This window comes from Myxine glutinosa, chromosome 5 (genome assembly GCF_964187855.1).
Source record: "Myxine glutinosa chromosome 5, kmMyxGlut1.1, whole genome shotgun sequence".
In the NCBI taxonomy this organism is placed as follows: Eukaryota; Metazoa; Chordata; class Myxini; order Myxiniformes; family Myxinidae; genus Myxine; species Myxine glutinosa.
Window position 1 is genome coordinate 147898725 of NC_136265.1, and position 15043 is coordinate 147913767.

Genomic DNA, 15043 nt, shown 5'->3' on the forward strand with positions numbered 1-15043 from the left:
ACGCTATGAACGCTATGACGCTATGAACGCTATGACACTGAAAAAAAAAATCGCTATGAAACGCTATGAACGATATGACGCTATTACCGCTATGACAAAAAAAATCGCTATGACGCTATGAAACGCTATGAACGCTATGACGCTATGAACGCTATGACGCTATGACGCTATGAAAAAAAAAATCGCTATGACGCTATGAAACGCTATGAAGGCTATGACGCTATGACGCTATGAAAATAAAAATCGCTCGCTTTGCCAAGGGGCTCGCTCCCCCCCCCCCCCTACCCGTTCCCCTCCCCTCCCCCGCCCGGCAATGCCGGGTACTTCTGCTAGTAGTAAATATTTTTTTTATTCTCCTCCAAGACATGTCAGGATATTGCCAAATTATGATAAATTATAATTACAGAATATAAAATAGCAACATGTGTACACTGTATCATGTGTGTTCTATAATCTCACTGGTGCTTGAACAAAATCAGTTTGGACATCTGCTTCCTGACTTTCTCTCCGGTGATGGCTTCCGACTCCTTTTTCCCAAGATGAAAGAGTTTGATTCGACAATAACAAGAAGGTGCTATCTTCTATCTTGCTATATTGCTATCTATATCTTGCTATATATCTATATCTATATATATATCTTGCTATATCTATATCTATATATCTATATCTATATCTATATAGATAGAAGAAGCTATATATAGAAGCTATATCTATATCTATATATCTTGCTATGTATGCTATCTATATTGCTATCTGCAAGAGAAGCTGCTATCTTCACGAGGTTGTGAATATGATTATCTTCCACTGCAGTTTCAAACTGGTGAGTGCATATGATTGTGAATATGATTATCTTCCACTGCAGTTTCAAACTGGTGAGTGCAGTTCAGGAAATAAGTCCATATGAACAGTTATAGTCCATAAGTATAGTCCATAACTTACAACTACCGTTAACGCGCTTTCGTCATTACACACATCTTAAGGCACGGGACTACACCCTCCATCATGAACATTTTAACTTACCTGTGAAAGGTTAATCCTTTTTCTCCTCTTTGCCCGCGCTCATCCCGGTTCGTACATCCATACGCTGTACAGGACGTAATCTTTCCTCACAGCAACTTGCTGTCTAAAGTCAATTTGAATCGAATGTTTTGTTGAAATTTCGATTAAATTCTTTTATAAAATATAGCAGGCATTGTCTTTTGATAAAGACAATGAACGGACGCAGATTTTCTGGGGGAACCAATATGGCGACGAATCTACTTCCGGTGACTTCACAGCGAATGGACCGATTAGCGTTGATTTCGCGTCGAGCCTCCAATCTAGTTAGTATGGAGATCAGTGGTGCTGACCTACACCGTCACATGGCCGCGGTATGAGTAAATGTCATCCTGTAATAAGTTTCATTCTGCTATTTTCCTTGTGAGCTCAAAGTTGAGCTCGCAAGATATGTATATACAAACGATGTGTGCATCAGCTGAATTGCTGGGCGAAGGGAAACTTGTTTGGAAGGTAGTTGACCCCGTTGGCTCGGCCCTCGACCTTTTTTTTTTTGTTGTTGTTATTATTAATTATTTTATTTAAGGGCCAAATGCATGGGGTTAGCAGCACCATCAGCATCTCAATTATGATCCACCATTGGCACTAGAAACGTGTGTTTTCATCAAATTTTCCATGATCTTCAGCTCTGCCCAAGGGTGTTATCGACTTGTCGGACATCCTGTATATACTGGCTGTTTGTTCCTGATACATTTCCAAACCCTTGCACCAATGTCCCCAAAATTTTCTAGACCATATTATTTTAACACGCAAAAGGTCAACGTCTTAAAAAAAAAAAACGAGAAATAACGAGGAAATGTAATTTGACAGATATGTGTCGATGGATATGCCTCTGCCCACAATAGATAGCAACCCACTTACGTTTTGTTTTTGTTTTTTTTTTTAAATAGAATGTCTAGGCCCATGGAAGAGTTAGGACACAGAGCAGATCAGGACACAACATAACAAAGGGAACAGCATAGCAGGGCAGCGGGAGAAAGTAGATGGATATGGACAAACAATGGATCCAGGTAATATTGAGTGGTAGTGGAGAACACAAGGAGTGGACAAGATTGATACATGCGCAAAATTTTGAGGGGTGTGGGTGGTTTAACGGATGTGGAAAACCTCATGGCTTTGGATGTGGACCTGGAATGGGGATGAATAGCTGTCTTGAAGATCCGGAGGGAAGAATTGGATTAAAGAGAGTGTGGGAGGCAGTTCCAAAGGCAGGAAAAGAGAGGAATAAATGAGTTGAGGTGAGCAGTGGTTCTGGATGTATGCAGTTTCACAAGAAAGGGTTGCAGTGCAGCAGATACTTGGGAGTTTTGGAAAGAAAAATAAAAAAAAGGAGAAATTGAAGAAGAAGAAAAAAATTCACCATCTTCAAACTGCTCCTATCTCGTATTTTAATGCGTTTAACCCCTTTTGAGTTTTGGATGGTCTTGAGATTTGATTTGATTTGAGTCTTGATTATCAATCTTGTTGTGTGCAACACCACAATGCTGTATGTGTGCATCCTCTCTGTGATTTATCTGTCTTTCTCTTCTACCAGTAGGTATTGTACAATTGCACTGAGAAGCTTGCATTTGTTGTGGTTTATTTTTAGAATTTTGACGACGGAGATGATGGGATGAAGGCGAGAGTGCAGATTCGCTATTTGGATATGCAGTTGATTTGGTGAGTAGTGCAGGTAACGAGTTTGTTTGATTTCCCCTGCATTTAATGAACCAATAATGTGTACCGAATGAGTATATTATACTGTTCATTAGTGGACTAATGGTAATTCCTGTATTTTTATTCATTGTTTGGATCTGACATGATTGTACAGAGTGCACTTACCTATGAGCTGTCTAGTCTGTTTGATTTCCAACTATAAACTGTCCGATTTGTGCTTCGTATTTACGGTGTTTCATCACATACTTCCTTTTACCCTCAGATGATCATTAAAGGGGATGTCTCATCTGCTAGCATTAGTTGGGGGACAATAAAGATCCCATGGTGTTTTGCGTGGGGTCGCCGAGTTGTCTCCACACTCTGAACAAATTTCAAATCGTTTCTCCATTCATTAGGCCACATAAAAATAAAAAGTTGTTGAGCGTCCTTTTTTCTCAAAAGTTCGGGTAGGGAGGGAGGTTTTTATTTTTATTTTTTATATTTTTTTCCTACTTTCCATTGAGTTTTGTTGACATGGAAAAATATGAAATAAAGACTCCTTTCTCCTCAAAATGATTTTATTTCTTTAGTCTCCTCTTAAATCTCTTCTTAAATTTCTAGTCCCTGGTGTTGGGCTAGCGGCTAGGGTGCCAGCTTAGGATCCAAGGATCCTGGGTTCGAATCCCGGTCGATCGCTGAATTAACGCCAGGGGGGTTGACTCAGCCTGTCATCCTTCCGAGGTCGGCAAATTGAGTACCAGTACACTGGTAATTCCCTGTTTATCGTAAAAAAAAAAAAAGGCGACAAACAGGGTTGGCGGCAGGAAGGGCATCAGGCCGTAAAACATTGCTTCAAAAAGGGGACCAAAAAAACAACAACAACCACGGTCCCCGAAAAGGCCAACCCCCACTTTGCGGGGAAAAATGGCCTCTAAACGGTGGTTTTTATTCATCGGGTTCCATCCTGTGATCCGTGGCCGTGTCTGCAGCCAACACAAATTTGAGAAATGAGCCAAGAGTCTTTCTCACATCAGAAACTTTGCAAGCTGGTGAAACTTTCGTCATGTCAGTTTTACTGGGGCCGGCGAATACTTTGACAAAAGTACCGCGTGTATCGTCAGGCAATGGCTCCCTATCCCCATCATACTTGCCGTCTGAGAACTCTGCATAGAAGTCCGAGATTGTAACATCCAACTCGATATTGCACGCAACCCAGTCCTTCACCGTCTTGGAAGAGCCCTCACGGGCTATTGATGCGATCACAATGGGCATTTCAAGCCGAATCTAGCACGAATCAATACAGATTTCAGCGGGAAAAATGGCACACAATAGCCGCCATGAATGGCCAACGTAAAATGGGTGAAGTTGCCCGAGGCACTTGCGACGCTCTGCGCAGCACGCACTGCTCATGCGGTGCAGAACGGCGCCAAATTCGAATGTGAAAAGATCGTTTTTTATGATTTTTTTCAAAAAAAATAAAAAAAATTCGGGTGGGGTGTGTTTCGTAGGGTCGGGCGGGGACGATCAACAACTTTTTTTTTTTATCTGGCCTTATCTTCGCTACAGAAGGTGGATGGAGGTTATGTTTTCACCCCCGTTTGTCTGTTGGTCTGACCAAGATGTCTCAAAAAGTTAGACTGATTTCGACGAACCTTGTTGCGCATGTTGGGTGTGTGACCAGACAAAACAACAACAGGAATTTGAAGGCCATTTTCCCTGCTAGAGCGAGGGTTAGCCTTGCGGGCCCCATGACAATCTTCTCAATTTGTTACACAATCATGTGTGACAAGGATGAATTGATTAGATTTTGATGAAGATCCAGATCTGGATTCTTCAAATTTTAAGTGATTATTCACAATTTATGGTTGTGGCCAAAAATGATATAAAGAACGATACAGTATTTGAACATTTTTGACGGGGTTATGACAAAACTTGGTGGATGAGTTGGTTGGTGATAAGAAAAAGCTGATTAGATTTTGATTAAATTCCACATGCAGATCCGGCCTATCGGAGGGATACAAAAGCTAAACTGTTCAACCTGGTGGAGGTATGCACTCCACAGAGTGCCAATGTAGTTTTGTTCTCTGTTGCTTTCCTCGGCTCAAACTTTTGACATAAACGTTTTTGTCCAGCCTATCCATGGAATCATCAGCCATTGCACCAGCACAATTGGTCAAACTTCCAGTATGTGTGGGTGATACCATTGTTTATTAGAAGTTTTGCGCCTGGCTTTTGCGCCTGGCTGTTCAACCTGGCTTGCGCGCGAACATTTTCAGGTCTAAAAATATCCTCTTATTCGCTGCTAATCACTGACTTGACACGAAAAAACAACTATATTTGAGATCAAGATGTGTCGAGTTTATTAAACTTCCAGGTGGTAAAATTGACCAGTCCTTTGGACAGGTTTGCTGACGTTTTCACTTGTCTGACAGACACAATTGCCTGTCCTTGACAGTCAAACACCTGTTTATGTCGAGCCCTGCATTTGCAGTAAATGTTTCCTGTTGAATTGCAAGAAGATTTCTCATGTTTGTAGCTTCCTCGTTTTGTGTGTCCCTGCCCTTCCCTCCATCCTTTAAAATGTCTTCTCACCTCCACCTAATCCCTCTGTGTCCCCACCCCCACCCAACCTCAAATCTCAATGGTATCTTTCCTTTTCTCCTTTGTCCTTTATGTCTCATATGTTATTGTCCCCCGTCGCACAGCGGAGCGAAAGGGGGACTATGGTTTTCCCCTCCGTCCGTGTGTCCGTACGTCCGTGTTTGTTTGCGTGCGTAAGCGAAGGACCGCATTCGAATTTGGTGTGTGGGTGCAACCCACGTCAAAATCCAAGATGGCCGCCGCCATGTATGTCTGATGCCATGTATGTCTGAACCTTGTGAGATGAATATCTTGAAAAATAAGCGAAGTACCAACTTCTAATTTGGTGTGTGGGTGTATCTCGGCATAAGGAAGAACGCTATTGTAAATTGGGTCGCCACGTCAAAATCCAAGATGGCCGCCACCATATATATGTCTGAACCTTGTGAGTGAAATATCTTGAAAAATAAGCAAAGTACCAACTTCTAATCTGGTGTTTGGGTGTATCTCGGCACAAGGAAGAAAGCTATTGAAAATTGGGTCGCCACGTCAAAATCCAAGATGGCCGCCACCATATATATGTCTGAACCTTGTGAGTGAAATATCTTGAAAAATAAGCAAAGTACCAACTTCTAATCTGGTGTTTGGGTGTATCTTGGCACAAGGAAGAAAGCTATTGAAAATTGGGTCGCCACGTAAAAATCCAAGATGGCCGTCACCATGTATGTCTGAACCTTGAGCGGAATATCTTGAAAAATAAGCGAAGTACCAACTTCTAATCTGGTGTGTGGGTGTATCTAGACATAAGAAAGAACGCTATTGAAAATTGGGTTGCCACGTCAAAATCCAAGATGGCCGCCTCCATGTATTTCTGAACCTTGTGAGCGAAATATCATATCATAGCATGTTTTCTGCGTCTTCCACTTTGTCTTGACTCAACTTGAGTTGAAACTCACATCACTTCACCGACGGGGGACCGAGGCGTAACGCTTGTTAAATTTATTCCCACCATGTTAACTTTGCCTTTTGATGAAGCCATTCCATCCCCTATGCTCGTTTGTTGGCTTGTTGATTTTTATTTTTTTTAAAGTGTTGAGCTCCTCCACAAACCCAGATATAAATAGGTACCATACAATATTGTTGCGGGGGGAGGGGTTGGGGTTGGAATCTGACCACCCCAAAATAAGTATTTGCTCTCTTCTCTGCAACTCCACACTATTTTGATGAAACTTGACCACAACATTCATCACCCATGATATACTAAAGCTTGTTCACTGCATTTTTTTAAAAACATGTTTGCCCCCCAAAAATAGGTATTGGTAGGTTTATGGTGGGTAGACAAGAGTATGCCGTAGGAGAGGTAGAATTGTATAGGAAATAGCATGGACCGTGGACGTGCATGAGCATTTTGATGTACATAAGTGGGGAAAATGTAGCTTGAGGTTGTTTAAATGTGCATCATATGGGGGATGATGCCGTGCTAATTAGCTCTAAGGTTTAAGGATAGATTCCCCTGTTCGTCAAACCCTCTGTAGTCTTTCCTAACATTTTAAAACTACCAGCCCAAGCCAAGCAGGAGCCGGCCAAACTAAGCCCGACCCCATGGACCAAATACGGCAGGGTACCTGTTCAGGAGAGGCAGAGCGATAGTGCACGGCGCGTGGGGAACGGGACCGGCAGTCCACGCCTCCCGAGTGATGCGATTGGTCCGGTGAGGGAGAGCACAGTGGCAGCAAGAAGCTTGACTATTGGCTCTCGAGCTGGAGAAGAGTGCTGAGTTCTGCTTGCTTGGACAAAGAGGGTTGTCGATAATTATTGTATGCGTGGTGAGGAGAGGACTTTGGGTGTGGCCAGTGAGAAAAGGCTTGTGCAATCCGTCTTTCGTGGGCTGGAGGCTGCGTGTGCTTCCCCAGACTGTGGAGGTCATAACAAGAAGGCCATCTTTGTGACATGCCTCACACCTGTGGCGCCTTCTGCGTGTGTCGCTTTGGGGTTGTCGCCATTTTGTGCGCTTCCCATGCAGGAGGCTCAAGAGCTTCGGCACCGCCACCAACCTTCCAAAAAGGACCCATTTTGGGCCAAAGCTAAGTGCTGGCCAAGGGGGGGATTTTTTTTTTTCTTTACCCTGTGTCGGTGTGTGGGGTACCCCAATTTGGAGCTTTTACCTCGGTCTTTATTTCCACAATTTAATTTGGTGCTGTATTCGCCTTCAACTCGTTATTATTGCATTATTTTGTCGAGTATTATTTTGTTGTGGCTTTCGGGAATAAACCCGTGTGTTTTGCTAGTTAAACGTCTCGCGTTACTTCCATCCTGCGTGCGCAAAATTAACCGCCATAATCGGGAGGTCGCCTCGGGAGTAAGCTGGTTCGATCATCCATCCCGGCTGATCTTAATCGGCAGGGACACGACGGTATTTACTTTCTTCTCTGTAATATATTTTGGGCGTCATCCATGCATTCCAGTGGTTCCCTGGTTCCAGGTGAGCCTAGGGCAATGCCTCTATTTTTTGTACACAGTCGAGGCTTGTGTAAGAGCTATAACACTGAACAGAACAAAAGGAACAGTATAGAGGGGTTAGACACCAACATCAGGTTTGAAGGACAGAATAGAGGCAGACTTGGACAAACAAAGAGAGTGGGGAGGAATGGGAGGCAGGAAAAGGACGCATGGGGTGGACGAGATGGATACAGAAGGAACATTTTTGGAACAGGGGTTGGGGGGTGGGAGTGGTTAACGAGGGTAGAAAATATCATTGTTTTGGATTGGGGACGATCTGATATGGTGGTGAACAGCTGCCTTGAACGCCTAGAGGGAAGAATGAAATTGAAGAGAATGTGGAAGTTTGTTTCACAGGTGGGAAAAGAGGAACAAATGGGTGGATGTGAGCAGTGATATTGAATATAGGTAGTTTCACCAGAAGGGTGTTTATGGTGAACTGTGTGCACCCTGCAAAATCCTGGGAGGGGGGGTGGGGGTGGGGAGGGGGGGAGTACGGAAAGAGCAGAAGGTGCAAGACCAGAAAGGAGGCGGTAGAAGACAGAGAACACTGATATGTCTGCGATGGGAAAGTGATCCGCCTGTCGACTTGGCTTCAATGCAGGAGATTCCAATGATTTTGAAGGCCTTGGTTTCCACGCCGTCAGTCTGAGTAAGGTGTTAGGCAGGGGAGCCAGCCCAGAGGGAAGAGCAGTACTCAATCAACCTGTAGATGAAAGCCTTTTGGATGGATGGGAGTTTAGGTGTGCCAAGGAAGGACTTGCACGATGGAGGATGCCCCCGACTGGCTTTGGAGGTCAACTTCGAAATGAGGTTTGCACAAGAAAAATCATGGCCTATAGTGATAACCCAGAGTTTGATGAACTGAGATTTCTCAAGTGGATTGTTAAGAAAGTTGGTGGGAGGGTTTTTCCAGTTATTTCAGAGAGGTAGTGTGAGATTTCAGGATTGAAAGACATATTCCAAGTGTTTGACCAGCTTGTGATTCTATCAAGGTCTGAAGAGAGGGAAGAGGCTGCTTCCTGCCCATCTGAAGAAAGGGATATCGTGGCATAGGGTGGAGGTGTCAGCAAATAGATAGTGTTTTCAGAAAGTATTCACACCCCTTGACTTTTTTTTGTTACAGCCTGAATTTAAAACGCATTTTGTTTTGAATTTTGCATTTTCTTGTTTTGTTGTTACAGCCTGAATTTAAAATGGATTAAATTTTAAAAGAACTGTCACCGATCTATGCAAAATACCTTATGAATTGAATGAAAATGAAATACAGACAGTCATGGCCAAAAATATTGCCACCCGTGCACTTTTTTCAAATAACTCACAATTTTCTCTAAAAATAAGTTGAAATTGACAAAGGTATTTGGTCTCCACAATTCTTTATGTCACTGTTAATATTACAGAACCTTTGTTTTTGATTCAGAACTTAATATATCCTTTTAAATCAGAAAATAAAAAATGGCATTGACAAAATTATTGACACCTGAGACTTAATATTTGGTAGCATGGCCTTTGGACAAAATAGCTGCAGTCAAGAGCTTCCTGTAGCCATGAATGAGCTTCCTACACTTCTCTACTGGCAGTTTGGCCCACCCTTCTTGTACAAACTGCTCCATTTCTCCCAGATTTGAAGGGTGCCTTCTCCCAACTGCTATTTTCAGATCTCCCCACATGTGTTCAATGAGATTTAAATCTGTACTCATTGCTGGCCACTTCTGAACAGTCCAGCGTTTTGTCTTGAACCATTCCTGGGTGCTTTTTGAAATGTGTTTGGGGTCATTGTCCTGCTGCAAGACCCATGCCCTTTGATGGAGACCTAGCTTTCTGACACTGGGTTTAACATTGTGCTCCAAAATGCCTTGGTAATCTCCTGATTTCATGATGCTGTGCACACATTCAAGGCACCCTATGCCAGACGCCGCACAGCAACTCCAAAACATCACTGAATCTCCTCCATGTTTGACTGTAGGGAAGGTGTTCCTTTCTTTGAAGGCTTCATTTTGTTTTCTGTAAACATAGAGATGATGTGCTTTACCAAAAAGCTCTAATTTGGTCTCATCTGTCCACAGGACATTCTCCCAGAAGGATTTTGATTTGTTCAGGTGTATTTTGGCAACTCCAGTCGGGCTTTCTCAGCAGGGGGGTCCTCCTGGGACTCCTACCATAGAACCCCCTTTCATTGAATTTGCAACGGATGGTAAGAGTTGAAACTGTTGTACCTTGTGTCTGAAGGTCAGCTTGAATCTGTTTGTCAGTTGATCGAGGTGCTTTCTCCACCATTCGAACAATCCTTCGCTGCAATCTTCGATGAAGTTTTCTCTTGCAGCCACATCCAGGGAGTTTGGCTACAGTGCCATGGGCCTTAAACTTCCTGATAACGTTGCGTACAGTGGACACAGGAACATCAAGATCTCTGGAGATGCACTTGTAGCCTTGAGATTGTCCATGCTTGGCGACAATCCTATGGCTGACCTCCTCAGACAATTCCCTGGTTTTCTTTCTTTTCTCCATGCTCATTGTGGTACACACAGATGCAAAACAGCAGAATGACTCCTTTTCTCTGTTCAAACTGGTTGAATGAGTGATTTTTTTTATACTGCAGGCCCCTGCAACTCACCATTGGTGAGTTCAATGCCAAAGTGAAGGAGAATCATCTGCTTGAAATCTAATTATTTCTCACAACTTCAAAAATGTGCCAATAATATTGTCCGGGCCATTTTAGGATTTCTTTGTGGAACAAGCTAAGGTTTAGTAATTTTTTCATGTTTTTTTGTTTTGTTCCACTGCAAACCAAAGAAATACATATGTGGATACCAACATATTTTTTTATTTCAACAATTTTCTGGAAGAAATGGTGCATTATTTGAAAAAAGTGCAAGGGTGCCAATATTTATAACCACGACCATCTAATTTACACAAGTATTCAGCCCCCTGAGTCAATACTTTGTTGAAGTGCCTTTGACAGAGATTACAGCTTTGAGTCTTCTTTGGTATGTCTATCAGCTTTGCACATCTGAATTTGGAGAGTTTCTCCCATTATTCCTTGCAATTTTGCTTCAGCTCTGTCAAGTTTGAAGGGGAGTGTCGGTGAACAGCAATCTTCAAGTCTTTCGACAGATTCTCAATGGGATTCAAGTCTGGGCTTTGGCTAGGCCACTCAAGGACTTTCACATTCTTGTTCTGAAGCCATTCCAGTGTTGCTTTGGCTGTATGTTTGGGGTCAGTGTCTTGTTGGAACGTAAATCTTTGCCGCAGTCTCAGGTCTTTTGCACTCTGAAGCAGGTTCTCATCAATGATTTGCCTGTACTTGGCTCCATTCATTGTTCCCTCCATCCTTACAAGTCTCCCAGTCCCTGCCGCTGAAAAGCATCCCCATAGCATGATGCTGTCACCACCATGTTTCACAGTAGGGATGGTGTTAGATGGGTGATTTGTGCTCGTTTTCCGCTCGACGAGTTTCAGATGAGACGTTTTTTTTCGCGCTTTGCTTTCAGGCCAAAGAGTTCAATATTGTCTCATCAGAACACAGAATCTTTTTCCTCATGCTCTGTCTTTCACGTGACTTTTTGCAAACTCCAGACGTGTTGTCATGTTTTTTTTTTTGTTTTTTTTTTTTCTTCTCAGGAGAGGCTTCCATCTGACCCCTCTCCCATAAAGCCGAGATTTGTGAAGTGCCTCAGAGAATGTTGTCCTTCTGGCAGGTTCTCCCATTTCAGCCAAGGATCTCTGCAGTTCTGTCAGAATTGGAAATTGGGTTATTAGGTCCTTCTTGCCCGGTTGCTCAGTTTGGTCAGTTGACCAGTTCGAGGAAGAATCTGGGTAGTTCCATATTCTTTGCATTTCCTCATGATGGATCTCACTTCTATTGGAAACTTTCAACACTGTAGAAATGGTTTTATACTCTACCCCAAGTATATGCCTCCTCACAATTCTATCTTGGAGTTCTATGGACAGTTTGTTGGCCTTCATGATAGAGTTTCTGCTCTGACATGCATCGTCAACTTTGGGACCTTGAATAGAAAAGTGTGTTTCTTTCTAGATCATGTCCAATCAATTGAATTGGCCACAGGTGGAGTCCATTCAAGTTGTAGACATCTCAAGGATGATCAAAGGAAATTGGATGCATCTGAGCTCAATTTGTAGTGTCATGGGTTGAATACTTATTGGCTCATTTCAGCTTTTCACCTTTTATTAATGTGTAAAAATTGAAAAAGAAAAAATCCACTTTGTATTTGGGGTATTTTTTTGAAGATCAGTGACAAAAATAATAATCTCTATTCAATCCATTTCGATTCATGCTGTATACAACAAAATGTGAAAATCTAAGGGGTGTGAATACTTTTGCAAGCACTGTAAAGGCGCTTTTCCAGAGTGTTGGAGAGATCATTGTGGAAGATCGGGAATAGGATTAGGCCCAGAACACTGCCTTTGGGCACTCCAGCCTTGACAATTGGAGATGAATGGATTCTGTTGAGAGCCACACATTGGTTACGAGAGTGCATCAAGCCAGCAAGCCATATGTGGAGTTGGCCTTGGATATGCCATAGACAGAGTTTGGAGAGCAAGGCGGGATGCCAAACGAGATAGACATATGTCCAGAGAGGCGGCCCTGATCTCATGTATGCCATTGAGAGACTTCATCCATTGTTGTGTGAGTCGAAGCAGCATGTCCAAGGTGGAATGATCTGGTTTGATTCCAATTTGGTGATGTAATGTATGGATTGCCAACTGCTGGTTGTTTCTCCAGGCTCTGTCCTTTTTAAATGCTGAACATCAAGCAAGGAAGCAACACGTAGCATTTTTGAAGTCTTTGATGTGACTCGACCGGGGACAAAGTCTTTGACAACAAATAAGTGTTAAGTGAAATCGCATCTATTTACTAAACTAAACATGATTTATGTGTCTGTGGACCGAGAAGCTTATTTACAAACTCACATGACTATTACAAACTACAGTTTAGGCTGTTAATCCATACAAGTGGATGAGGATTGTTCAGCTGTTTATCACCTCCTTATGTTTGTTATGCAGGGAAGGTGTGAGTATCCTGGTGGCAGCGTGGTTGCCAGAAGAGCAGCCCTGCTTGGTTAACCACGCACTCGTGAGCCTCTGTGATGTTGGAGAGCGCATAGAGGATGATTATGTTATTGAGGTTTTGAAATACACACAGGTGCAGTATTACATTTATATGTGTGTCGTATTATTTACTTTTTTACAGTTTTATTGTTTAATAGATAACTTTTGCCTCGCTCTCACTTTTGCGCACGCACACAGCATAATTTATCAACAGAAATCATTACATCTAAAAAAAATAGATAGTTCCCTTGCAGCACCAGCCTCTTGATTGAAGAAGTTCAGGTGGATTCATAGTGGAGCTATGTGGAAATAGCATATAATCTTAAGGCAAAGTATCATATGTAGCCTTTCCCCCTCTCTTCTATAGTTATAAATGCTAATTATATGCAAGTATGCCAAATCTCTTACCGAGCCGAGCTTGTTGTAGGTTTGCACCTCCTTAGCCTGCATGATGAAACGTGGTGAGGTTTTGAAGTGAGTTGGTTTCACACAAAAGCCGGGAGTGGGCACAAAATTGGCTTGAGCTACACAAAGCAAAAAATAAATATCTTCGTGTGACATTTTCACAGGTCTTTCAATCACACATGAACGATTTCTAACATACAATTTACATGCAGGCCAGCAGGTCAACAACAACCGCAAACCCACCTGTCTACCTATTGCAAACGAATATGCACCACTTCCTCCTATAAGCACCTTATTTTTTTCCCTTTCAAACAAAATGCAAAATGATAACCTTGTACAACAATAATAATGATTATAACCCTGTGCAATAATATTGACAACCCTTTGCAAAACACCTCTTTCTATCTTTTTTTTTTTTCTTCCAGCTTTCCCCCAGCCCTCCTACCTTTCTGATGCCAATCAAGTTATCTCCCCTTCCCCCCTCCAGGCCCACAACATTCCCAACAACCCCGCACATATAAGTAGTTTTGGTTTTCTGCCTATGTGTCAGTCAAACGTCATTGAAAATCATTCCAAACAGGAAACTTGTGGTTTTTAGGGACGTCATTAAAGGACCCAAACAGTAGGCAAGAATAACTAATTTAATGTGTTAAATAAGTTGGTGTAAAAGACGCTGCATCAATGGCGGAAGACTTTCTGATTCATGGTTTTTGTTTTTCTCCAGCCCTTAAAACTTTTTATTTCCATTTAATTATGTACTTGAACACTGCAGAACACAAATCACCTTGCTTGCACATTTCCACAAACCTCCAGTTTTGCAGTACTTGAGCAAAAGTTTGCGCTGTCTTGACCAATCAAATTTGCCGCACGCTTTTCAGGCGGAGGAACAGCGAGAGTCTGACAAAACGGCAATGCCTAGCGATGCAACCACATAGCTAACTTCGGCCAAATCAGAGGGGTTTAACCCTTCCTGTGTCCTTTTCCTCGAAACTGTGTGAGGTAAGGTGTTCTATGAACTCTAATTCTTCCTGCTTTACATCCACTCATTCAGGAAACATTTTATGCCTCCGCCGACAAAGTCGCCAGAGGTATTGTTCTCTGGTTGTCCGTCCGTGATAGCATTTTGTTACCGTGATAACTTAAGAACGGCTGAAGGGATCCAAGTCAAACTTGGTGCAAGTATGTAGGATTCTTTTTTTTAAAATGGATATTGCCCCAGACAAGGCATACAGCCACTCTCGGTAAGGGACTAAGAGAAGGTTGGAAAAATATAAGGAAAGAGCAAAACAAAATAAAAATAAATAAATGTACAATAACAAGAAAACATCCAAGACACAGGACGTAGCAGAGGTTGAGTAAAATGCGATTAAACCTCAACAAAGATGTAGGAAGTATGAATTGTCATTCCTTTTAAAGCCGAGTAGATCGTAGGATAATGGGAAGCATGTTACAGGTAGTGAATTCCAGAGCGAGACAGCACTCGGGATAAAACTATCTGCATGGCCTTTCATTCTGCATCTTGGATCATCTATAGTGTATGGGTGTGCAGAGGTGGCAAACCGAGTCCTGCGTCCAAACACTCGTATGGGAAGTACCAAGTTAGAAAGTCCAACAGAACATTTGCCATGAAAATATCCGTAGAACAAACCAATCGACCTACGGTGAGAGAGCGGTTGAAAAGTTGAACACATCTCCACACCAACCAGGTTGACAATGCGTTTCTGGAGCCTATCAAGTAAAGATAAGTGGCAGGCTTGTGCTCCAGCCAAATGTAGCAACAGTTGATGTAAAGATTAAC

At 42.5% G+C, this 15043-nt stretch overlaps 1 protein-coding gene across 1 annotated transcript in view; it reads left to right on the forward strand.

Moving 5' to 3' along the window:
• The window catches only part of NUP133 (nucleoporin 133), a 95287-nt gene that overhangs the window by 16669 nt on the left and 63575 nt on the right, over positions 1–15043 (forward strand). Inside the window, exons 8-9 of the mRNA XM_068116003.2 lie at positions 2645–2715; positions 12796–12934. Of these exons, the coding sequence (XP_067972104.1) occupies positions 2645–2715; positions 12796–12934 (210 nt within the window). The remainder of the gene's footprint in view (positions 1–2644; positions 2716–12795; positions 12935–15043) is intronic.